Here is a 27,127-nt window from a genome sequence, read left to right as displayed (position 1 = left end):
AGTTGTTTGAAGCAAACCCCACAAAGCATTTACTTTCAACTGACCTACTGGTCTAGCGCGGTTTCAATCTCTACTGTTCTAACGCGGTTTCCTTCTCTGCTGGTCTAACGCGGTTTCCTTCCATTACCCTTTCACACGGCATGCCCCCAGAGATTACGTATCACGCCAATAGGTGTTGGGAGAAGCAAACCCCACAAAGCATTTCTTTCAACTGATCTACTGGTCTAACGCGGTTTCAATCTCTACTGTTCTAACGCGGTTTCCTTCTCTGCTGGTCTAACGCGGTTTCCTTCCATTACCCTTTCACACGGCATGCCCCCAGAGATTACGTATCACGCCAATAGGTGTTGGGAGAAGCAAACCCCACAAAGCATTTACTTTCAACTGACCTACTGGTCTAGCGCGGTTTCAATCTCTACTGTTCTAACGCGGTTTCCTTCTCTGCTGGTCTAACGCGGTTTCCTTCCATTACCCTTTCACACGGCATGCCCCCAGAGATTACGTATCACGCCAATAGGTGTTGGGAGAAGCAAACCCCACAAAGCATTTCTTTCAACTGATCTACTGGTCTAACGCGGTTTCCTTCTTTACTTCTATCCTCTGTTCTGCATTCCTTCTGCTTCTCCTTCTACAAGAAGCGGAAACACTTATTTTTCCAGAATAATACTGTAAGTTTTGGTTGAGGACTGAATTTATTTATTATCCTTCAGTCTCTTGGTCGGATCTCACAGGTGTATTCTTCGATTTTTGCTATTTTTTCATGTCTGTTGATGATACAAACAGCTAACACTCCTCCTACACAATCCAGGCAGCAGAAGCACTTCTTTGCCCAAAATACTCCAAGTTTTGCTGTGAGACTTGGCTCCAATTACATCAACAAGATCACCATCACTTGTCACTGTGTTTGGTTATTATTATTGGTTATTCTCTTGTTCAGATTTCTCACAGCTGTATTCTTCAATTATAGCTATGGTTTCATTTCAGATTTGCAATTAAGCAAATTTAGCTTTATTATTCAATTGTAGTTTATAACATTATCTCTCAGAATTTCTGTCGTTTTGTTGATGGAGTTTTTGGAATTGTATAAATCAATTATGGAACTTTTTCTTTCCTACAGGATAATTTAGAATTCAGGACTCATATCTCAGACTTTGGGTCTCTAGTACTGCTGCAATGGCTTTTGCTTCTTCTTCTTCTTCTCAAGGGAGCTATGATGTGTTCTTGAGCTTTAGAGGAGAAGACACCCGCAATAACTTCACTGCCCATCTCTGTCAAGAGTTGCGCACTAAAGGAATCAACACTTTCAGAGATGATGACAAGCTTGAGAGAGGCTGGGTCATATCTCCTGCTCTTGTTACAGCTATTGAGAACTCCATGTTTTCCATCATTGTTTTATCAGAAAATTATGCATCTTCTAAATGGTGTCTGGAGGAGCTTGCAAAGATACTAGAGTGCATGAAAACCAGGGGACAGAGGGTTCTCCCAATTTTCTATAATGTGGATCCCTCAGATGTGAGAAATCATAGGGGAAAATTTGGAGCAGCCTTAGCTGAACATGAGAAGAATTTGACAGAGAATATGGAGAGGGTGCAGATTTGGAAGGATGCTCTCACTCAAGTTGCAAATTTATCTGGTTGGGAATCAAGGAATAAGTAATTATCTAAAGCCTGTTCACATTTATTTTTATTTTTTATTTTTAGCATTTCCAATTTAATGCTCTTATTAATAATTCATCTAATATTTATTAAAATACAAAGGGTATAAGAATTCCCTGTTAATATTAATTATCTGATTAAAGGACCATGTTTATAGAATTCATAACTTTTTTATTAGTCTTTTGTAACCTTAGTGATAAGATCAACTATATCTGGACAAATCTTCTCCTATTTGTTTTATTTTTATTATCTTTCTATGGGCACTTAGACTTATTATGTGTTTATGCTTCAAATATGGCAGGAATGAGCCTCTACTAATCAAGGAAATCGTTAAGCATGTTTTGAATAAATTGTTGAATATATGTATTGGTGATACTGAGAAACTGGTTGGAATAGATGCTCGCATACGAGAAATAAAAATGCGATTATGTTTGGAATCAGATGATGTTCGTATGATGGGAATTTGGGGCATGGGCGGAATAGGGAAAACAACCCTTGCTAGAGCTCTTTACAACAAAATCTCAAGGCAATTTGAAGCACACTCTTTTTTGGAAGATGTTGGAAAGATTTTGGCTAATGAGGGTTTAATCAAATTACAACAAATATTTCTTTCTAGCCTATTGGAGGAAAAAGATCTAAATATGAAAGAACTCACATCTATAAAGGCTAGACTCCATTCAAAAAAGGTCCTTGTTGTTCTCGACAATGTGAATGATCCAACAATATTTGAGTGCTTAATTGGAAATCAGGATTGGTTTGGTCGAGGAAGTAGAATTATTATAACGGCTAGAGATAAATGTTTGTTAATTTCACATGGTGTTGATTATTATGAGGTCCCAAAATTTAATTCAAATGAAGCTTATGAGTTCATTAAACGTCATTCGTTAAAACATGAACTTCTTCGAGGTGATTTCATGGAGCTTTCAACATCAATGATAGGTTATGCTCAAGGCCTTCCATTGGCTCTGAAAATTTTACGTCCTATGTTATTTAGCATGAGCAAAGAAGAATCAAGAAATCAATTAGACAAACTGAAAAGTACTCTTAATAAGAAAATTGAGGAAGTACTTAGAATCAGTTACGATGGGTTAGATGATAAAGAGAAGAATATATTTTTGGATATTGCATGTTTCTTTAAAGGAGAAGATAAAGATTATGTAATTGAAATATTGGACGGTTGTGGCTTTTTCCCATTATGTGGAATAAGGTCTCTCATTGATAAATGTTTGATAAGTATTTATAGGAATACGCTTAAGATGCATGACTTAATACAAGAAATGGGTATGGACATTGTTCGCCAACAATCTCAAGAGCTCGGCAAACGTAGCAGATTGTGGTTACATGAAGATATCTCTGATGTATTGAAAAAAAATTCGGTAAGAGAAAAAAGAATATGAAATTTATTTATTTACCAAAGTTTAAGATTATAAATTAATGATTATTTCGGCTTAAGTGGTCATATGTGGATAAAATTATAGAAATTTTTATGCACTTTGCATGCTTTTAACTTAATCTCTTTCTTGATTTATAGGGAAGTGAAAAAATTGAAGGCATATTCCTCAACTTGTTTCATTTACAAGAGACAATAGACTTTACCACACAAGCCTTTGCAGGGATGAGTAAACTTAGATTCCTCAAAGTCTATCAATCTCCCAAAATTTCAAGAAACTTTGAAGATACCTTTATGAAGGAGAATTTTAAAGTTCGTTTCTCTTCGAGTTTTAATACCTTTAAGAAGGAGAATTTTAAAGTTCGTTTCTCTTCGAGTTTTAAATTTTGTTACGATGAATTGAGGTACTTAGATTTGTATGGATACTCCTTGAAATCATTGCCTAATGATTTCAATGCAAAGAATCTTGTTCACCTCAGCATGCCTTGTAGCCGCATTGAACAACTTTGGAAAGGAATCAAGGTATGATTCTGATCTACTCATGTCATTTTTCTTTAAAGAGTGTATAATGTGTATGAAAGCTAATTTTAAGTCAAATCTCTTTTATGGCAGGTTCTTGATAAGTTGAAATGCATGGATCTTAGTCACTCTAAGTACTTAAAAGAAACCCCAAATCTCTCAAGAGTCACCAACCTGGAACGGTTAGTTTTAAAAGATTGTGTGTCTCTATGTAAGGTTCACCCATCACTTAGAGATTTGAAGAGTCTCAAATTTTTGAGTTTGAAAAACTGCAAAATGCTCAAGAGTCTTCCAAGCGGCCCTTATGACTTGAAATCCCTTGAAACATTGATTCTTTCCGGCTGCTCAAAATTTGAACAATTTCCGGAGAACTTTGGGAACTTAGAAATGTTAAAGGAACTTTATGCAGATGGAACTGCACTAAGAGAACTACCCTCCTCTTTGTCTTCGTTGAGAAACCTTGAGATATTATCTTTTGTGGGATGTAAGGGACCACCATCCGCCTCATGGTTGTTTCCAAGAAGAAGTTCCAATTCCACTGGTTTCAAATTGCATAATTTGTCAGGCTTATGCTCCTTAAGAAAGCTAGACCTAAGTGACTCCAATTTGTCAGATGAAACAAACCTTAGTAGTCTTGTTTTCTTATCTTCATTGGAAGCTTTAAGTTTATGTGGGAACAACTTTGTTACGTTGCCAAACCTCAGTCGACTTTCACGCTTGGAACATTTTCTGTTAGCAAATTGCACAAGACTTCAAGAACTGCCAGATCTCCCATCAAGCATTGTTCATGTGGATGCAAGAAATTGCACATCATTGAAAAATGTCTCGCCTCGAAATGTCCAGCCAATCCTTCTAAAGTATGATGACACAAAATTGGTAAATTTCCTCTATATCCCATATATCACAATTTTAATTATAGAAAATGTTTATTTTGTATATCATAACTGTACTCATCTTAAAATGGGTTTTGTTAAAGTATGAAATGCATGGACGCAATTTCTCATGTTTCCTCAATTTTTTTACTTTTTGTTATCAGTTTAGAAAATATGCCTGTTTTGTAGAAGTTAGGATTTAGGTTGAGAAAAGAAAGTGTATTCAAATGATACCTCATTTAACTTAATTTGTGATAGAGGCAAAATAAATGTTTAATGAAGGAAGATAGGAAATGAGCAATTTCTATCTCTCAACCCCTGATCATTTTCATTCTACAGGTTCGAAACCTCATTTGGGCATTAGCAGTGTTGACTCCTGGGAGTAGACTACCAGATTGGATAAGGTATCAGAGCTTCGGGAAGGAAGTAATAGCAGAGCTACCTCCAAATTGGTTTAATTCCAACTTCCTGGGTTTTTGGTTTGCAACCGTCATTCCCAAGTTTAATATGCACCTTGAATGTGTACGTGTGGCAGAGTGTTCCATTTCAAGATCCAGTGACTTTCCTCACGACTTCAGAGTCTATCCTTATTCGATGTTTATGCGGTTAGATCATCACATTCACATGCTAATGGTGGATCACGTAGAACTGCTTTATGTACCACTTTCTTCCTTCAGCCATTGCGATATGGGTCACATCAATTGGCATAAAGTGACTCATATCAAGGCATCGTTTCTTGGCCATCTTGGTGAAGTTATGTGGCATGGAATTGGTCTGGCGTACAGTAATGAAGATGTGAATCACAACAACCCCCCAATGATCCAATTCGGCTCTATTTCCTCTGCTTCCTCTCCTCCTAATAAGTCAACAGTTGTCCTTACAGAAATCCATGATGAGGAACCCAGTGGAAGTGTTGATGGCTCGGAATTGGATAATTCTGGGTACTATACTGCTGACGAGGGGGAACCAGCTGAAACTGCTTGCTCTAAGGATCCGTCTGAATCAGAGATGCAGCCACAGAAACGCTTGAAATGCAGCCATTTTCAGGACATCCCTTGACGGCAAGGAAAATGCGTGATATGCACCCAAATCTTCCCATAACATCTCTTGGTGAGTTGTTGACGATTCAAGGATGAAGAATTTTGCTGAAAATATTAGAAGAACGATTAAAATAACTGAGAAGGATTCACACCTTTTGATTTATTTTCTGCTATGGTAATATGTACAGGTGCTGGAAGCAAATTACTTTGGCAGTGCAGATTCTGGTTTGCTGGAACTGGAAATTATTCTGGCTGTGCACTGATTCTGATTTGCTGGAAATTATCATGGCAGAGTTTTGGGACAAAATAGTATTTTCTTGTAAAAGAATATAAGTTTTGTCCCATTGCAAAATTTATGTTCAAAGTAGTCCTTTTATTGACACCGTGGTGTAATTAATTTTTTTTTTTTCTTAGTTCAAAATTTAAGTTGAGGCTTCATTTAATTTTTTTTTTTACTTTAAAATTTAATTAAAAAATATACTTTAATAATAAAAAATTTATAAGATCTAATATTATTTTAATAAAGATAATTTATGATATTTATAAAATATAAAATTATATAATTTATTAATTTAAGTTATATCTCATGTAGTACCTGTTACAATTAGGGAGATACGTTTTTTTTTTTTTTCACTATATAAATGTTTATTAGGTCCTTTTGTGACTTTGATGAAATTAATAAAAGTTAAATTTTGTAGTACACTTTTTTTTTATTAATTTTATTAACTAATTTTGAAATGTATTTTCAAGGCTTTTTTTTTACATAAAATTATAAACATATGTTTTAAAATAATAAAAATCTATATATGAAAATTGAAGATATACTATTATTTTAATTAAAATAAAAATTTTAAAATATAAATAAATTAATATCTTAAAAATATAACAAATTAAATATCTTAAATTAATAAATTATATAATTTTATATTTTATTTATATATCATATAATTTTATGATTTTAAGTTCGTTAATTTATTAATAAATGAAATATTCACTTCTTCCCCAATTTTTTATTTTTTTCTTCTCCCACCCATTTTTCTTCGAAACTTTTTTCCTCTATTTTTTCCTTTCTTTTCCTCCACCATACCCGACTTCCAGAAAGATCCAAACTCGACTTCCTTTCCTTATCCCTTTTTATCTCATCTTCCTCTCATTCTTCATTTTTTCCACTTTATTTTCTTTTTCTTTTTATTATTATTATTATTTAAAAAAGCCATCAATCGCACACCCCCACCGGCAGGACCATCGGCTAGTCGCCGTTGAGGAGCCACTATCAGTCGATGACCTCTTCCTCTTTTCTCTCATTCCCTCGCTTTCCCATCACACCCATTTTATTATTATTATTATTTATTTTTCTTGATTTGATTTTAATAATAATTGTTGTTTGTGATATTTGAATTATTGAATTAATATGAAATTTGATCTAATTTATTGTTGGCTAATTAATTTAAAATTTGTTAATTTGGGCTAGATTAATTGATAATTTATATGGATGTACTCATTTGAATTATTTAATTTTAACATAATATAATATTGTGGTATATTTTGGATGTGGGTTTATATATTAAATTAGATTGATTTTGGTTATGGATTTAGGTTTGCATATTAAATTGGGTTTGGATTATGAGATATTAAATTTAGACCTAATGAGATTTATTTTAATTTATCATGTTTTGAGTTTTATTAATTAAGCTTATATTTTGGCTATTAATTTGTAACTTTAGGCCCATCTTGATTAACGAAATTTGTTGGACTAATTTGAAATTTGAATTTGGACTTAAATATTTATTTTGAATTTTATACATTTCTAAATATTTACATTTGAGTTATTTTTGTTTTTACATTGGTTCATTTCGTAATTCTGTTGGCTGAGTACGGATTTATGACATATGAAGTACGAAATTTCATGAAAGAAAGTAAAAATAAAAAAGTTGTAAGAAAACATTGAACTTGTTGTAAGCTTATTTTGGTACATGTTTTATTTCTCACTATTATTTAATTTTATTTTTATTAGTTTCTGTAAATATTTATTTATATATATTTATTAAATGTGTACAGAATTGAATATTGAACAAATAAAAAATTTTGTTTAAATAAGAGAGATAATTCAATAAATATGTTTTAATAAAATAATAATTTTAAAATATTCTTTTTAATAAAAGAAATTTTTTTTATTAAAAGAAAATCAGAAAAATGTTTTTAGAAAAAAAAATTGTTTTTAATAATAATTGTCCAAAAATTGTTTTGTAAATAAAGTTGTCCCAAAAATTAATTTTTAATTAAAAATTCTTTTGCAAATAAAGTTATATATATTTTTAATAATTTGTATAAGTCGCTTTTCTTAAATGAAAACAAATTGAAATAATTTTGTAAATAAAATTGTAAAAATTCATTCTTTTCTAGTAAAAGCAAGTAAAAATCATTTTTGTACCCAAATTAAAATTTGTAATAAATCTTTTTAATACAATAAGTGTAAATAACTTTTTTATTTATTTCAATAAATCATTTTGCATAATTCTCTTATTATTTATTTTGTGTATTCTTTTAATTAGATTTTATAATTATTTTTGTCTATATTGATTTTCACCATGACTTGTATATACTCATTTGCATGATTATTTTTCTTGATATTCATAATTAATTAATTAATTATCACGATTCCTTTAATTCGTTTAGTAGAAGTTGTACGTATACGGGCTTAGAGGGGTGCTATGGTTCATCACCGTACCTTCCCACTAGGTAACCTGGCTCCCGAACCTAGATTCGGTTTTTCACATACCTGTTTTTCCTTCAGGAGTTACACTTAGGGTTTTTATTTCTTATTTTGTTTTTCCCTTTAAAAATAAAATAAAAATAAGTGGCGACTCCACTATTTTTTAAAAAATCATATTTTTCATCAAATAAATAAAAAACGAGTCTCGCCGTCGAGTGGGAACGCACATGAAAAATGCGGGGTCTACAATCGAATATTGAATTGAAAATGTTATCGATTCAAGATTCACTAGTTGAATCGATAATCGAAACGGTGACGTCATAAATATATAATATATATTTTATTAAAATTAAAAATACTTTTAAAATATGTAAAGTATATATAATTAAAATTTAACAATATTTGTAATATTATTTATTCATTTTTATATAAATGTATTAATATTTTAAATTTATTAAAAATATATATACAATATTTAAATATAAAAATATATTGAAAATGAAAAAAAAATTGAATTATGTAATGATATATATATATATCCTAAGTAGCAGTATGCCTAGGAGCGCGAGCCCTGCCGGTTGAGCCGTTGTTAGCCATGGATAGGCGTTTGTTAGGCTGTAAGAGGGTTGTGGTGACGTCTCATAAGGTTTGTCAATCTGCTATTAGGCTCTAGATCAAAACCCTAAAATGAGTTCAATTTTCAGAACCATGTCTAGGAGATCTAGTGATTCTCATGATACTGTTGTAAACAGTGAAGAGATCAATTATCCTAAGATCCAAAATGATTTAGATGATTGGAAGTTACCTAAGGTGTCTAATCAAGAAATTTATAAGAAATGAACCTTTAAGTTCTTCACAGATTATACCATCAAGACCTCTGAAATGTCAGTCAGCTTGGAACAAGATGACCAAGTCATAAGACTTCTAGATAACAGATCCATTGAAAAACATAAGAGAGATGACTATAATTTCATACACTTTGGTATGATTCAAGTAGCAGTTAAGTCTTTGACAATATTAGGTTTAAACACCTCTATTGTCATATGTTTAAGGGATAATAGGCATCTCGAATATCGAGATTCTATTATAAGCGCAGTCCAAGCTGGATTGAATGATGGCCTAGTTTATTTCTAGTGTTATCCTAACTTCACAGTTAGAATAAGAGATGCAGACATCTTAGATTCCGTTGTCCTGCATATTAAGACCCATGGCTTTAAGATCAAACCAGGAAACAGTCCTGTTTCAATCATAACCAGGTTTGCCTATAAGAGCATGAACACAAGCGTTGGATCTGGGGCTCTTTACACCAGTCCTAAATGTGAGACCACTTACTTTCACTCAGATATGCTAGATAAGTCAGATTTCATCATCCCCAAGAAGATATTGTGGAAAGATGTTGAGTTTCCTGAAAATTGGCATTTTGCTAATGTTGTTCCAACCATTGCACAATGATCTGAAAGTATTGAACAAATTGTTCAATATCCTGATGGAGGAGGAGAACTGGTTTTCTCCAACTCTTTCAGACATTCTAGCAGCCCTAGAGTTTCTGTTTATGAACCCTCTAGAGCTTCAAGCTCTTCCATCCTAGTTAGAACCACTAGGGAAGAAGAAGGTTCCAGCTCAGGAAATCCTAAGAATATTAAGCTAACAGGTGTCACAGTCACACCAACGTGGCTAGGCCATTTTACACTGAGAAAAATGAGTCTACTCAGGAATCCCAACAAGATGAGTCTCCTGTAATGTCTCCTACCTATTCCCAGATGATTAACACAATAAGCCTAAGTGATGAGGACTTTGAGATCAACAAGGATCTCTTAAGAAATGACTTCTATTCTGATGACAATAAGCAAAGAAATGATTGGTTCTTTAGCACTATCCCTAAAGTCATTAGAGCCATTCACCAAGAAGAATTCTATGCCTACTTAGGACAAGAAAAGAAAAATATTAAGTTTTGGATTTGGTTTGAACTCTTCAAACAAGAGGATTATCCAGATTATCCTTATAAGCGTGTTAATAACACTAAGAGCACTGATAAAATTGAGTCCTTTGGATTTTCTAAGGGATTCTAGGAAAATCCCCAAATCAACCAGGCTTTTGTTGATAGGATTAATCAGAAGATTAAGGATAATCTTGTTGCCCCTTTGACTGTTCAACCTCATAAGAGAATCAATATGGTTAAAGGTGATATTAGTTCAGAAGAAGAAGCTGATGAACTAATTAAAATGTTTGAGGAACCCCATAATCAAATTATTTCAAAAGATATTAACAATTTAGAAACCTTTAAGACTAGGAATTACTATCCTAGACCTACATTTCCTGACATGCAGTTTGAGGAAAGAAATCAGTATACTCAAGCCTCATACACCAGTGGTACTATCTATGAATGGAACATAGACGGTATGACCGAGTATAACATACTCACTAAGCTTCAAGAAATGACCATGGTAAGTACAGCCTATAAGTTAAACAATAGACTGCCAAATCATGCTATAGCTCAGACCATTGTTGCTGGGTTTACAGGTCATCTTAAGGGTTGGTGGGATAATTATCTCACTTTTGATGATAGAAATAGTATCCTTAAAGCCTATAGGATTAATGAGAATAGTGAAGTTGTTAAGGACGAAGATGGCCAAGATATAGAGGATGCAGTGGCTACTCTAATCTACTCAATATCCAAGCACTTCATTGGAGATCCTACAAAAATTAAGGATAAAACTGCAGATCTCTTGACCAACCTTAAGTGTCCCAAAATTCATGATTTTAGGTGGTATAAGGAAGTCTTCCTAACCAAAGTCATGCTAAGATCAGATTGTAACCAGTCTTTTTGGAAAGAAAAATTCATCTCAGGATTACCCAAGCTTTTCTCTGAGAGAATTAGGATCAAAATAAGGGAACAATATAATGGTCAAATCCCTTATGATAAGCTAACCTATGGTGAGATTATAAGCATTGTCACAACTGAAGGGATTAAGTTGTGCAATGACTTCAAGCTTAAGCAACAAATGAAGAATGAACAAAAAATCTACAAGAATGAATTTGGATCATTCTGTAGCTAGTTTGGTTTCAGCCAAAAAGAAACTATGCCTCCCTCTAAGCAAAAATCAAGTAGGAAGCCTAGCAAAGATAAGTTTTACCACAGTAAGAGAGGTACCCATGACAACTATAGGATGAATGATACTAAGCAGTCAAGACACTTCCAAAGAAGGGTCAACAAAGATACCCAGAAAAAGGTAGAAACTCCTTTAGATGTCAAGCCAATTATCTGTTTTAAATGTGGCAAAGTTGGCCATTATAAAAAAGATTGTAGAGTTAAGCAAAAGATTAATAACTTAAGTGTCTCAGATGACCTAAAAAATATGTTTTGTAAGGTAATGTTAAACTCCACAGATTTTGAATCAAGGACTGATTCAGATAATGAAGATGACATTAATCAACTAGACAGTAGTGGTGAAGTTTCTAGCCAATCTTCTAGTGACCAAGCAGAATGTATTAAAGGTAATTGTAATTGTCGTCCTAAAACTATAAATGTCATAAGCCAAGATCAAGAATTTATCCTAGATACTTTAAGAAAAGTTGAAGATGAAAAGACTAAGCAAAATCTTTATGAAGTTTTTAAGAAATCTGTTGTTAAGGTAGAAGCCAAGAAGACTGTAAATCCTTATAACCTTAATGATATCTTAAATAGGTTTGACCAACAGTCTCCCAAGGAAATTAGCATTAAGGAACTTCATGATGAAGTTAGGCAGTATAAAAAGGAGATTAAGGGATTAAGACAATTCATAGATTTAGGTCTCTCTGATCTCCAAGAACAAATCAATAGAATTGTCAACCAAAGAAACCTTATGGATATTCCAGAATCTTCTCATGTTAATGATAATGAGATAGATACTTTTTTGAATACTATGAGTAGGGTTATCTTCCAGAGGTGGGAAGTCTCCCTTACTATAGTAGTCAAAGATAAATTTGTCCTTGATATTATTGCTTTGATTGATTTAGGAGCAGTTGAAAATTGCCTTCAAGAAGGTCTTGTACCTATTCCTTTATGTGAAGAGACTAGTCAATCTCTATTTGGAGCCAATGGCAAAAGACTTGCCATTAAGTATAAATTAACAGATGTTCATATCTGTAACCATGACATCTGTATTAAGCAAACCTTTATCCTTGTTAAGGATCTTAAGGAAAAAACCCTTCTAGGAATACCCTTCTTAAGCTCTATTTATCCCTTGTGGGTAGATAATCAAGGTATAAGAACAAAGCTTTTTGATAAAGAAATTCTTTTTGAATTTGCTAATCCTGTTGAAAACATCACTCTTTGTGATCAAGAAATTAATCTTGTTAGAATAGATGATCCACCTAAGATATTAGGTACCTAATTCATTCATAATCTCATTATAAATGATATTTTAAGCATTTCTTTATGCATTTCAAAATTTCAAACTGATATTTTGAACCAAGGAATTTTAAAAGTTGTTTTCACATCTGAGAAAACAATTAAGTATATAGCTTTTAAGTATAACTTAACTGATTGGATTATTTTAAACCCTAATTTTCAAATTAAGTTTATTAAAGGAAAAAGTTCAATTCCTAATCACTCAACTCGTGGAATTTGCAGGGTTCACGAGACCATGGCCCCTAAAAAGAATACCCAAGCTCCTAACCAGAAAACCCAACCCAGTCAAACTCCTTCTCCCCATAAAATGCTATGGAGCCAACAAGTTGAAGAAGAAGAAGCAAGGCTTCATTCTTCTAACCCTATGCCTAACAAGATGATGACCTTGTACTATGATCATTCTAATCCAGCTAATCCAGTCAAGGCCACCCAGTACCCAGTCATTTCAGGGTCCCAGACCTTCAAGCAAGTCACTAAGCCTAATCCCTCTCAAAAGGAATTAGCATCAAGCTCCTCTTTTTCAAACAAACAAATTGTGGTGGCTGCTAATCCCACGCCTCTTTCAACAAAATCAAGATATTGGCAAAATGATTTAAATCAATCTCTTTTGGTTATAGAAAGAGAATTTTTCTCTGAAAACCCCAGAGAGATTGCTATAAAAGCTTTTCAAGAAAATTTTCATTATCCCTCTGGTGATATTTTAAAAACAAGAGAGTTTTATGAAGCAGTCTTTACAGAAACTAGTTCTGTTAAAATTAAACATAATGCTGACAAATTCAGCAATATGGGTTTGACATTCTCCACCTACCATATCTATAAGATTCTTACTGTCAAGCAATGGGGTGGAAATCCTAATCTTTCAAGGGAATTTTCTGAACCATCAAAGCCAAGGTTTTTTAATTATTGGGATTATCAGAGAGCATGGTTTAATGATTTTTTGATCCAGAATAGGGACTTCCATCATTCATGGATGTTCTATTTTCCATCTAAGAATCAGCTTTCCTCTTTCCCATTTTGGTTCTACAGTTGGTGGACTTATTATGGTCTGACTATTAAGATTCTTCCTAAGCCCATCCTGGATGGCTTTCAGCTATTCAGAAGTTCTTTTGATATCCCCAGAGAACTTTCAGCTTTTCCCCATTTACTATTCTTCTTCAGCAAATTTGGCCTTGCTTGGATAGTCCAGTGAGACTATATTATCATTACAGATGAATCAACAACCTTTCCATATCTGGGAAGGACTTTTAAAACTAAATGGTGGGATGCCTTGAAAAATGATGCATCTATTGATGCAGTTAAGCAGTACTTCCTTAAGAACCCCACACAAGTCTCAGCCAGTGATGATATGTCTCAGTTTCTCCTCAAAAAGCAACAGTTACAAGCCATGCTCGCAACAACTAAGACCCCTTAAGATTTCCAGAAAATCCTTGAAGAAGGAAGCTCAAGCTTCTTCCAAGAAAATTCTTATGCAGAGTCTAATGATTCAACAAGCTACCTTCCAGACAATGGTGATGACTGTGAAGGAATCCTTCCTCTAATAAGAAGATCTAAGTAATCATCAGCCTTATGTCTTCTATCAAGAATATTTTACAAGCTTTGCAGTTTCTGCACCAAAAGCAGCAAGCATGTGACTACACAGTCTAAAGCAGCCTGTCAGAAGTCTTCTCAGTCGAAAGTAGGTTTTTCAGTGGATTTCGGTAGAAAAGTGAATTTTACTATTCACTATTCATGCACGAGATTACTATTCATCTTTTTGCCTATTTAAGGAGACTTGATCTCCATTTGTAAGCACGAATAATTTTATGCTCTCCCTTCTCTCTTCTTTCTCTCTCATCATGTAAGCCTTTCAAGCCCCAAGCTTTCCTCCCATTGTAAGATATTTATCCTTATGTATCTATGTTTTATGATTTACCTCCTATGATGGATGGTCTTTAAATTATGTAAATTTTCAAGTTTATTTTAAGTTTACCTCCTATCATGGATGGTTTATATATATCTATATATATATATATCTATATTATTTTTTAAAATAGCCTATGTAGTTGTTCGTTTCTACACAAGTAAAGGCATAGTACAGTGAGAAGATTATTCTATTGTAAACTTAAGGTTTATCGTTGTTCAAGCTCCCTTGTTGTAACAACAAAATTGATTTTTTCTTTAAAGCCCTTCACATTGATCTCACATCGAAAATGAGAGGAAAAATGAAGAGCTTTATATACCTCTTTCCATTTAACACAAATCAAACGGGCCATGGAGCTCAATATTAGGCCAGAATTGTTCATTTTGCAAGAATAGGAGTGGGTTGTGAGGGGGAATTTTGGCCCATTTTGCCAAAAAAAGAACATGTAAAAGGTGATGTCTTGACCCATCCGATTCTGCAAGAACCGCGTGAGCCCGGTTCACCAAAGTGCTTGAAAAAATGGTACAATATCTTTGATGGACGGGTCAAAAGGGGAACCACCTCAGTTTTTAAAACACAACTTTTAATTTATGAAAAATACAAAGCATTTTCACCTTTACCACCAAACCATTTTTCTTCTAACACGGTTTCCTTCCATTACCCTTTCACACGACAGGCCCCCGGAAATAACATATCATGCCAATAGGTGTTGGGAGAAGCAAACCCCACAATGCATTTTCTTTCAACTGATCTACTGGTCTAACGCGGTTTCCTTCTTTACTTCTATCCTTTGTTCTGCATTCCTTCTGCTTCTCCTACTACAAGAAGCGGAAACACTTATTTTTCCAGAATAAAACTGTAAGTTTTGGTTGAGGACTGAATTTATTTATTATCCCTCAGTCTCTTGGTCGGATCTCACAAGTAAAGGCATAGCACAGTGAGAAGATTATTCTATTGTAAACTTGAGGTTTACCGTTGTTCAAGCTCCCTTGTTGTAACAACAAACTTGATTTTTTTTTTAAAGCCCTTCACATTGATCTCACATCGAAAATGAGAGGAAAAATGAAGAGTTTTATATACCTCTTTCCATTCAACTCAAATCAAATGGGCCATGGGGCTCAATATTAGGCCATAATTCTCCATTTTGCAAGAATAGAAGTGGGCGGGCTGTGAGGGGGAACTTTGACCCATTTTGCCAAAAAAAGAACAGGTAAAAGGTGATGTCTTGACCCATCCGATTCTTCAACAACCGAGTGAGCTCGGTTCATCGGTCGAAGTGTCTGAACCAATGGTACAATATCTCAACGGGTACCACCCGGTGGTACAATACCTTCATTAAATTTATTAGATTTAGGCCCCACACATCCATTAAATTTATTTAATTTATTATTTCTTTAATTTTATATTACGTTTTCACCCTTAAATTAGATTTAGGCCATACACATCCATTAAATTTATTTAATTTATTATTTCTTTATTTTTAAATTACGTTTTCACCCCTAAATTAGATTTAGGCGCCACACATCCATCCAACCACGTTTAAGTCTTCAGGCATCATCAGGCATCATATTGTATGTAACCCTTAATTCCACCTTGGCTTACACATTAAGGATTTATGGATGCAAGGTACGAATCGGTGAGACATCTTTCAAGTCATGATGTTGCCAGGGAGCATGTGGCTTCAAAAGCAAAAGGCAACTGAGTGGAGGCACTTTCAAAGTAAACTACTTTTAATTTATGAAAAATACAAAGCATTTTCACCTTTACCACCAAACCATTTTTCTTCTAAGCCAACTTGACCGTTTTCTATTTTCTTTTTCTTTTTTTTTTTTTGTATTTTTTATTCTCTCTTGGCAGATTAACCCACTTCTGTAGTTGGTTTTACCTCTATTCTCATTTATATTAATTAATATATTTAATACAATACATCTAATTATAATTTTTTTTAAAGGAAATTGATATAAAACAAATAAATATTATCAAAAGATACAACTCAGAGTGTAGATGATGCTTATTGTTATTATTTTATTTTATGTTTGATTTGTCTTTGCATTAGTGATTCCACTAGCTAACACTGTAGGATGGATGCTATTGAATTAATATATTTGACATCTACTTTACAATTATTAAGTGGTGGGTGATTCTATTTTTTCTTAACTCTTTTGTTTCTTTCTGTCTTTCTATTTTTTTTTTTTTTGCTTTTTCTTATTTTTTTTCTCTTTTCATTTTTAAATTGAAGGTGGTCATTAGTGTTTTAAAAATCGAACCGATCATTGAATAAAAAAAATTATCATTTCACGGTTTAATAGTCAGACCGATTATTAAATCATAATTAAACCATTGACTTTATAAATATATAATTTATATATTTTTAAAATTAAAAATAATTATAAAAATTTTAATATATATATATATATATATATATATATATAAATTAAAAATTAATGATATTTATTTTTTATTTTTGATATTATCAAATTAAATCATACGTATAAATATATTAATATTTTAAATTTTATTAAATAAAATATATATATAATATTTAAATATATATTAGTATGTCATGAATCATAAATTAAAAGTAAAATTCAAGTTTATTATAACTATCAAATTCAAAATTCAAAAGTAAAATAAGATAAATCATTTTTCTTAATAACAAGCACATTCAAATACTATATATATTTATATCTTATACATTGAGAGTTAAATTAAGGGTTTGAATTTTCATATTATTATTAAATTCATGCTAAAATAATATTTCTTTTAACATCACATGAATCATAAATTAAAATAAAAATAACATGAAAATTAAGATTGGAGTTTATTATAGATTTCAAATTCATGCTTTAAAATAAATATTGAAATGGATCATTTTCTTTTAATAATAATCAATCATACTAAAACAATATTTTATTTCTTCAATGTCCCATAAACCATGAATAAAAATAGAATATTTAGGTCATTACAACTATTAAAACACACATTTTATAACATGAAATGAATTAATCTTTTAACAAGTATACAATTTATTTAAGTTCATAAAATATATATATATATATATATATATATATATCGGTCAAATGAGACCTTAACTTCCTTATAGGCACTTTAGGAAGATTCTACAACCCTGAAGAGTTTTTTATAAATTAAAAATAATCTAGAAATTCTTACATTAGTCTACATATAAAAATATGTACAAGATGACTTTTCTAAAAACACCTTATATTTAATCTCTTAACCAAGTGTAGTGATGAATGATATCTCTAACCTTTTTTTAAAAGCTCCCATACTCTTTCACCTTGTAGCTAAGTACAAGTGTTTTATGGGATCTCTATCTCTAGAAGCTTCATACCTCTTGTATAAACCCATGTGTGGGTTATTTGAAGCATTTTTGTCACGCTTCATGCTACAGCTCTATCTTTTGAGCTACCTAGACTGTCCCAGAACTGATCAACCAAATTACACACTCGTACCAGCCCATAACCCTATTACCCTAGATACATATAGCTGTAAAATATAACCTTGCAACAAGCCATGCGACCGCCAGTTTTGGCTGCCCATGACCACCTCTACACGCATACCATCAGCCGCCCTAGCAACCTTTCATATCAAACCCACTACCCTAGCATTCTGGCTACACTGCGTTAGCCATCCTCCAGCTGTTCTTCATTGCTTTTCTTCTGCCGAAACTCCATCCTAAGACCACCTAGACACAGCTCCCATCAGTTGTCTTTCCCTGCTATAGCCATACTCTTTTGGGCTGCCAAAGTTACACCAACCCGTCTACCAGCTGCCTTACCCACTGCATGCAAGCCATCAAACACCCCATACCCATCTTCTTCTCCTCCTCATGCACCTCGCTGGAGTTGTCTTCAGGTTCAGTTTTCCTCCTCACGTGCCTTTCCGAAGCTGTCTTCAGGTTCAGAGCTCCTACCTCAGCCCCGAACGCCTCTCCACACTGCCGACGATAACTAACACGTTGTCCTCTTCAACCGCGCACCATTAGCAGCTCCACCGAAACCCATTTCCAATGTGTTTACCAATAATACCACGTCTCCGTTCTGGTTCTGTCCAGATGTCGACGAAGATCTGTACAACCACTAGCTTGCGGCCTGGCCATGAAACGACGTAGTGGCTCTTAGCGTCGAGCGTTCTCATTTCTGGGGTGCAGGGGCCGCGCATACTGTCACCTCTTTTTATTGCATTGTAGTTTATATTTTGATTGGCATTCCTAAGTTACAAAAATGTCACACCGTAAAGAAATGGGCCATTTTCAAGAGGTGTATGTTAATTATTCGTTACTATTTTATTAAGTTTCAGGTCCTTTTCTTTCTTGATATCTCTAAGTTTTGGGGGTATTATGCATTCTAAGTATCATAGAAGTAGCTGAGGGGCGGGAGAATTGGTTGTAGTTAAGGCCTGTTTGGCCGGAAAATAGGTGGTGCCGGTTTTTGAGAAACATGATGTTTGCATTGAGTTGAAGTAGTGAGGTCACGTGAGGGGATCACCGACCTGTTTTCGAGGGGTTTCCAGAGGCGGTATAAAAACAGGAGAAACCGCCTCTGTTAAGAGTAGCGATTCTTTTTGACTGTGAGATTCTTCATTTCTTTTGAGAAAAGGGAGAGAGAAGGAAAGCTTAGAGTTTCGGGAGAAGGAAGTGGAGATTGAGAGCTCCAGCAGAAATTGTCATGCCATGGGGCTTAAGGCTATAGGATTTTGCATACTGCATCTTCTTTTCAGGTTCTAATTTCTTTAAATTTCTTCATGAATTCACGAAAATCAAGCATATGATTCTCTGTTTTTATGGTTCTTGTTTTTTTTTTTTTTTTGGAATTTTGGAATGAATTTTTGTGTGGTCTCTGTATTTTCTACCTTGATTCTGGTCATTTCTGTAGGATTCTAAGCTGTTATTTCTAGTAATCCTTATATGTCGATTTGGATCAGATTATTGGAAAGCAGATGATTGTATTTTGTTCGTTTATTTTATGATCGTTGCCTTGGAACACAGATGATTTTTTGCGGTCTCTGTTTTTCTATGATGAACTTGATCATTTCTTTTCTGGTGATTCTTTTTCTAATAACTAGATCAGCCTATTTTGAGGTTTTATTGATTGCGTTTGTTCGTTCATTATGATCTGTATTGCTCTGATAATCTTGAAACATTAGGATTTAATTATTTGTGGATTCTATTTTTTTTTGCACATTCTTATCACTCTTTTGGAACCTTGAAACATTATTTTTGACAAAGTTTTCATTGATTCCAAATTGTTTCTTTTGAGTTTCAGTTCGTTGAGAGCTGATTTAGGCAGTTTAGAATCCAGGATTGAGAAACTTTTTGATCGTCTGTAGCAGCTTAATTAAATTATATATTAGGTTCGTGATTTTCTTTAAATTCTTGTTAATTTCGAAAATACCTGGATTACTGTTATGAAATAATGGCTGTCGTGGTGAATCATACACAATTGGTTATAGTAATAGTGCTTTTTAGTTGCTTTTAATGGTGGGTAATGGTGTTTTAAATGGAATAAAATAATTTCAATGTGAATAAAGTTGCCATCCACGAATGAATGATATTGTGCCTAAATTTTTAAACATCCATGAATATTAGTGCTTGTATTTTAATTATATATTTATGTAGTTGTTCATGATGTAAATGGTCACATGCTTAAAATATTATGTGTTAATGACCCTGCTTAATAATCTTGTGTGGAATGCATGTTGTATATGTAATGACATTGTTGGTTGTGTACTAATTTTTTTGTTTTATGGAAGGGCTTAATAAATTAATAAATTATAAAGGTACGTTCTCCATTTTTTGTGATTATTGCTTATTGAATGTGCATGTTTTGATATATATATTTTAATCCAAAGTATCCATTGATTTACTTATTAATTTTTATAATTCTCTCAATTTATTTAATAGAGATCTAACTTTTAGTTTAGACGAGTGTTACGGTTCTTCACTGGATTTAATTTAGTTTTCATGGATTTGTCATTTTTTTTAAGAGTTACATCTAAGGTTTATCTTTCTTATTTTATTTGTATTTTAAAAAATAAAATAAAAATAAGTGACGATTCTAATATTTATAAATTTGTTTCGTACGGAAGTGAAATGCAGGAAATATCGACCACATCTAATAAGAAGAAGTGCCCACCTCGTAGTCCACTAGGGTATCTGTAGCAACTATGGTAGCATGTAAGGCTTCCATGCCTTGCCGTGTAGGTTTGGCTTAAGCCCACCTTGTAGGTCAAACATGAAGTTGAAGAGTTTACCTTTGTCGTGCATTTTTCTGATGCCGACTATCAAAAAACATTTTAAACTATTCCCAAAATGCCCAGAGGAAACATCACAATTTCACTTGAATGCATAATGATTTTTTTATTATGATATATATGTAAGTTTAAATTCCACTTGAATAGTCCATGTAAAGCTTCTTCCTCTTCAAGGGAAATTACCAATATACCAAAATATCACACTTAAATTTTAACCAAGTCGAGTTGGGCCACACGCTACCCATGAGTGTGAACCCGGGTGTTGTGTGTTGACTAAATGTAATAGCAATGTGTTGGTGGATGTTGTAAGCCTTCACCATACATAAGTAAAGTTAACCTTCTACTCTCTCGATTCTATTCACTTGTTTTCCTACTCTTTTTTTTTTCTTTTTCTTGACAAATAATGCCAAAAATGATGCTTGACATATTTTAGAACCAAGTACTTAATTTAATGTTGATACTAAAGATTCTAAATGTTAAAAATATTATTTCAGCTTAACAGATAAATATAATTTGCTTGTTGGATTAAGAAAATTGGAGATCTCAAAAATAATTTAATTATTTCGGTATAATAAATTAGTATTAATTATATAGCTGGACATACTCCCCAAAAGGCAAAAACATGAGTTAAAAATACATGATGATTTAAACAGTTTTATATTAAATTTTATTATTTTTCCACTTTATTTACTTCTCACAGTCATTACCCTTTCACACGGCATGCCCACAGAAATTACGCATCATGTCCAAAGTTGTTAGAAGCAAACCCCACAAAGCATTTACTTTCAACTGACCTACTGGTCTAGCGCGGTTTCAATCTCTACTGTTCTAACGCGGTTTCCTTCTCTGCTGGTCTAACGCGGTTTCCTTCCATTACCCTTTCACGCGGCAGGCCCCCAGAGATTACGTATCACGCCAATAGGTGTTGGGAGAAGCAAACCCCACAAAGCATTTCTTTCAACTGATCTACTGGTCTAACGCGGTTTCCTTCTTTACTTCTATCCTTTGTTCTGCATTCCTTCTGCTTCTCCTACTACAAGAAGCGGAAACACTTATTTTTCCAGAATAATACTGTAAGTTTTGGTTGAGGACTGAATTTATTTATTATCCCTCAGTCTCTTGGTCGGATCTCACAGTGTATTCTTCGATTTTTGCTATTTTTCATGTCTGTTGATGATACAAACAGCTAACACTCCTCCTACACAATCCAGGCAGCAGAAGCACTTCTTTGCCCAAAATACTCCAAGTTTTGCTGTGAGACTTGGCTCCAATTACATCAACAAGATCACCATCACTTGTCACTGTGTTTGGTTATTATTATTGGTTATTCTCTTGTTCAGATTTCTCACAGCTGTATTCTTCAATTATAGCTATGGTTTCATTTCAGATTTGCAATTAAGCAAATTTAGCTTTATTATTCAATTGTAGTTTATAACATTATCTCTCAGAATTTCTGTCGTTTGTTGATGGAGTTTTTGGAATTGTATAAATCAATTATGGACTTTTCTTTCCTACAGGATAATTTAGAATTCAGGACTCATATCTCAGACTTTGGGTCTCTAGTACTGCTGCAATGGCTTTTGCTTCTTCTTTCTTCTTCCTCAAGGGAGCTATGATGTGTTCTTGAGCTTTAGAGGAGAAGACACCCGCAATAACTTCACTGCCCATCTCTGTCAAGAGTTGCGCACTAAAGGAATCAACACTTTCAGAGATGATGACAAGCTTGAGAGAGGCTGGGTCATATCTCCTGCCCTTGTTACAGCTATTGAGAACTCCATGTTTTCCATCATTGTTTTATCAGAAAATTATGCATCTTCTAAATGGTGTCTGGAGGAGCTTGCAAAGATACTAGAGTGCATGAAAACCAGGGACAGAGGGTTCTCCCAATTTTCTATAATGTGGATCCCTCAGATGTGAGAAATCATAGGGGAAAATTTGGAGCAGCCTTAGCTGAACATGAGAAGAATTTGACAGAGAATATGGAGAGGGTGCAGATTTGGAAGGATGCTCTCACTCAAGTTGCAAATTTATCTGGTTGGGAATCAAGGAATAAGTAATTATCTAAAGCCTTTCACTCTTATTTTTATTTTTAATTTTTAGCATTTCCAATTTAATGCTCTTATTATTAATTCATCTAATATTTATTAAAATACAAAGGGTATAAGAATTCCATTTAATATTAATTATCCGATTTAAGGACCATGTTTATAGAATTCATAACTTTTTTATTAGTCTTTTGTAACCTTAGTGATAAGATCAACTATATCGGACAAATCTTCTCCTATTTGTTTTATTTTTATTATCTTTCTATGGCACTTAGACTTATTATGTGTTTATGCTTCAAATATGGCAGGAATGAGCTTCTACTAATCAAGGAAATCGTTAAGCATGTTTTCAATAAATTGATAAATATATGTAGTGGTGATACTGAGAAACTGGTTGGAATAGATGCTCGCATACAAGAAATAAAAATGCGATTATGTTTGGAATCGGATGATGTTGGTATGATAGGAATTTGGGGCATGGCGGAATAGGGAAAACAACCCTTGCTAGAGCTCTTTACAACGAAATCTCAAGACAATTGAAGCACACTCTTTTTTGGAAGATGTTGGAAAGTTTGGTAATAAGGTTTAATCAAATTACAACAAATATTTCTTTCTATCTATTGGAGGAAAAAGATCTAAATACAAAGGATCACATCTATAAAGGCTAGACTCCATTCAAAAAAGGCCCTTGTTGTTCTCGACAATGTGAATGATCCAAAATATTGGAATGCTTAGTTGGAAATTGGGATTGGTTTGGTCGAGGAAGCAGAATTATTATAACGGCTAGAGATAAATATTTGTTAATTTCACATGGTGTCTTTTGTTATGAGTTCCAGAATTTAATTATGATGAAGCTTATGAGTTCATTAAACGTCATTCGTTAAAACATGAACTTCTGATTGTGATTCTTGGAGCTTTCTACAAATGATAGATTATGCTCAAGCCTTCCGTTGGCTCTTAAAATTTTATTCTCTTTATTTGGCATGAGCAAAAAAGAACGGAGAAATCAGTTGACAAATTGAAAAGTACTCTTCATAAGAAAATTGAGGAAGTACTTAGAATCAGTTAGATGGGTTAGATGATAAAGAAAGAATATATTTTGGATATTGCATGTTTCTTTAAAGGAGAAGATCAAGATTATGTAATTGAAATATTGGACGGTTGTGGCTTTTTCCCATATGTGGAATAAGGACTCTCATTGATAAATGTTTGATAAGTATTTATGGAAATAAGTTTCAGATGCATGACTTAATACAAGAAATGGGTATGGACATTGTTCGCCAACAATCTCAAGAGCTCGGCAAACGTAGCAGATTGTGGTTCCATGAAGATATCTCTAATGTATTGAAAAAAAATACGGTAAGAGAAAAAGGAATGTGAAATTTATTTTATTTATCAAAGTTTAAGATTATAAATTAATGATTATTTTGGCTTAAGTGATCGTATGTGGATAAAATTATAGAAATTTGTATGCACTTTGCATGCTTTTAACTTAAATCTCTTTCTTGATTTGTAGGGAAGTGAAAAAATTGAAGGCATATTCCTCAATTCGTTTCATTTACAAGAGACAATAGACTTTACCACACAAGCCTTTGCAAGGATGAGTAAACTTAGATTGCTCAAAGTCTATCAATCTAACAAAATTTCAAAACTTTGAAGTTACCTTTAAGGAGGATTGTAAAGTTCGTTTCTCTTCGAATTTTAAATTTTGTTTTGATGAATTGAGGTACTTAGATTTGTATGGATACTCCTTGAAATCATTGCCTAATGATTTCAATGCAAAGAATCTTGTTCACCTCAGCATGCCTTGTAGCCGCATTGAACAACTTTGGAAAGGAATCAAGGTATGATTCTGATCTACTCATGTCATTTTTCTTTAAAGAGTGTATAATGTGTATGAAAGCTAATTTTAAGTCAAATCTCTTTTATGGCAGGTTCTTGAAAAGTTGAAATGCATGGATCTTAGTCACTCTAAGTACTTAATAGAAACCCCAAATCTCTCAAGAGTCACCAACCTGGAACGGTTAGTTTTAGAAGATTGTGTGTCTCTATGTAAGGTTCACCCATCACTTAAGATTTGAAGAATCTCAATTTTTGAGTTTGAAAAACTGGCAAATGTGCTCAAGAGTCTTCCAACTGGCCCTTATGACTTGAAATCCCTTGACAACATTGATTCTTTTCTGCTCCTCAAAAATTTGAACAATTTCCGGAGAAACTTTGGGAAATTAGAATGTTAAAGAACTTTAGCAGATGGAAACTGCACTAAGAGAACTACCCTCACTCTTTGTCTTCGTGAGAAACCTTGAGATATTATCTTTGAGGATGTAAGGGACCACCATCTGCCTCATGGTTGTTTCCAAGAAGAAGTTCCAATTCCACTGGTTTCATATTGCATAATTTGTCAGGCTTATGCTCTTTAAGAAAGCTAGACCTAAGCTACTGCAATTTGTCAGATGAAACAAACCTTAGTAGTCTTGTTTTCTTATCTTCATTGAAGTTTATATTTATGTGGGAACAACTTTGTTACGTTGCCCAAAACCTCAGTCGACTTTCACGCTTGGCAGTTGTTTGGTTGGAAAATTGCACAAGACTTCAAGAAACTGCCAGATCTCCCATCAAACATTGTTCAATGGAATGCAAAAAATTGCACATCATTGAAAAATGTCTCGGTTCCGAAATGTCCAGTCATTCCCTTCTAAAGGAATCGCTAATCAATGGGTAAATTTCCTCTATATCCCATATATCACAATTTAATTATAGAAAATGTTTATTTGTATATCATAACTGTACTCATCTTAAAATGGTTTTGTTAAAGTATTGAAATGCATGGACGCAATTTCTCATGTTTCCTCAATTTTTTTTTTACTTTTTGTTATCAGTTTAGAAAATATGCCTGTTTTGTAGAAGGAAGTTAAGATTTAGGTTGAGAAAAGAGTGTATTCAAATGATACTTCATTTAACTTAATTTGTGATAGAGGCAAAATAAATGTTTAATGAAGGGAAGCAATTTCTATCTCTCAACCCCTGATCATTTTCATTCTACAGTATTGAAATCTTCGACGTTTTGGATTAGAAATTTGACTCCTGGGAGTAGACTACCAGATTGGATAAGGTATCAGAGCTCAGGGAAGGAAGTAATAGCAGAGCTACCTCCAAATTGGTTTAATTCCAACTTCCTGGGTTTTTGGTTTGCAGCCGTCGTTCCCAATTTTAGTACCCTTCTTGGTTCTGGACACTGGGTAGACTGTTCCTTGTCCCTTTCAAGATCCAGTGACTTTACTCACGGCTTCACAGTCCTTCCTTATTCGTCTTTTGCGTGGTTAAATCGTCACATGCTAATGTTGGATCACGTACAACTGCTTTATGTACCACTTTCTTCCTTCAGCGATTGGGGTCACATCAATTGGCATCAAGTGACTCATATCAAGGCATCGTTCGGCCAATTTCTTGGCTAAAGCTTAAGCGGTATGGAATTGGTCTGGCGTTACAGTAATGAAGATGTGAATCACAAAACCCCCCAATGATCCAATTCGGCTCTATTTCCTCTGCTTCCTCTCTTCCTCCTAATAAGTCAACAGTTGTCCTTACAGAAATCCATGATGAGGAACCCAGTGGAAGTGTTGATGGCTCGGAATTGGATAATTCTGGGTACTATACTGCTGACGAGGGGGAACCAGCTGAAACTGCTTGCTCTAAGGATCCGTCTGAATCAGAGATGCAGCCACAGAAACGCTTGAAATGCAGCCATTTTCAGGACATCCCTTGACGAGGAGGAACCGGCAAGGAAAATGCGTGATATGCACCCAAATCTTCCCATAACATCTCTTGGTGAGTTGTTCGTTATTCAAGGATGAAGAATTTTGCTGAAAATATTAGACGAACGATTAAAATAACTGAGAAGGATTCACACTCTTTGATATATTTTCTGCTATGGTAATATATACAGGTGCTGGAAACAAATTACTTTGGCAGTGCAGATTCTGGTTTGCTGGAACTGGAAATTATTCTGGCTGTGCACTGATTCTGATTTGCTGGAAATTATGATGGCAGAGTTTTGGGACAAAATAGTATTTTCTTGTAAAAGAATATAAGTTTTGTCCCATTGCAAAATTTATGTTCAAAGTGGCCTTTTTATTGACACTGGGTATAATTTTATTTTATTTTTTTTTCAAAATTTAAGTTGAAGCATCAATTGGCTGATGCATCATTTATTTTTTTTACTTTAAAATTTATTTAAAAATATATGCTTTAATAATATAAAGTTTATAGGATTTAATATTATTTTAATAAAGATAATTTATGATATTTTTAAAATATAAGTTTATATAAT

General features: G+C 33.5%; 2 protein-coding genes and 1 long non-coding RNA gene across 16 annotated transcripts; all 3 read left to right on the top strand.

The window, feature by feature from the left end:
• Nucleotides 1-27: 27 nt before the first annotated feature.
• On the top strand, nt 28-26,957 carry LOC117907782 (disease resistance protein RPV1-like). Of its 10 annotated transcripts, XR_004650055.1 has the most exons (7): nt 675-1,652; nt 1,957-3,031; nt 3,187-3,567; nt 3,658-4,440; nt 4,776-5,486; nt 26,555-26,625; nt 26,744-26,957. XR_004650055.1 is itself a non-coding variant. In XM_034821438.1 (6 exons), exons 2-6 carry the CDS (start codon nt 1,174-1,176, stop codon nt 5,493-5,495), a joined length of 3,438 nt encoding a protein of 1,145 aa, XP_034677329.1. In that variant the 5' UTR covers nt 28-577; nt 809-1,173; the 3' UTR covers nt 5,496-5,914. The 10 variants fall into 10 exon arrangements, 8 of the variants coding, with proteins under 8 accessions (XP_034677329.1, XP_034677325.1, XP_034677328.1 ...); XM_034821438.1 differs by lacking the exons at nt 26,555-26,625; nt 26,744-26,957 and adding an exon at nt 28-577 and having other exon boundaries at nt 809-1,652; nt 4,776-5,914; XM_034821434.1 differs by lacking the exons at nt 26,555-26,625; nt 26,744-26,957 and adding an exon at nt 578-668 and having other exon boundaries at nt 809-1,652; nt 4,776-5,914.
• Nucleotides 18,144-22,147, top strand: LOC117907786. Of its 4 annotated transcripts, none has more exons than XR_004650057.1 (3): nt 18,144-19,219; nt 21,483-21,825; nt 21,964-22,147. It is a non-coding gene; the product is annotated as an uncharacterized LOC117907786 (long non-coding RNA). The 4 variants fall into 4 exon arrangements; XR_004650058.1 differs by having other exon boundaries at nt 18,156-19,219; nt 21,645-21,825; XR_004650056.1 differs by lacking the exon at nt 18,144-19,219 and having other exon boundaries at nt 21,119-21,825.
• LOC117907785 (putative disease resistance protein At4g11170) lies at nt 22,493-24,512 on the top strand. 2 transcript variants are annotated; one of them, XM_034821444.1, is made up of 2 exons: nt 22,493-22,805; nt 24,314-24,512. In XM_034821444.1, the coding sequence occupies exons 1-2, from the start codon at nt 22,573-22,575 to the stop codon at nt 24,369-24,371; spliced, it is 291 nt and encodes a 96-aa protein (XP_034677335.1). In that variant the 5' UTR covers nt 22,493-22,572; the 3' UTR covers nt 24,372-24,512. The 2 variants fall into 2 exon arrangements, with proteins under 2 accessions (XP_034677335.1, XP_034677334.1); XM_034821443.1 differs by lacking the exon at nt 24,314-24,512 and adding an exon at nt 23,106-23,323.
• Nucleotides 26,958-27,127: the final 170 nt, after the last annotated feature.

Source organism: Vitis riparia, chromosome 18 (assembly GCF_004353265.1).
Source record: "Vitis riparia cultivar Riparia Gloire de Montpellier isolate 1030 chromosome 18, EGFV_Vit.rip_1.0, whole genome shotgun sequence".
NCBI lineage: Eukaryota > Viridiplantae > Streptophyta > Magnoliopsida > Vitales > Vitaceae > Vitis > Vitis riparia.
The sequence above is the reverse complement of the archived record's forward strand: the minus strand, read 5'-3'. Positions and strand labels throughout refer to the sequence as shown.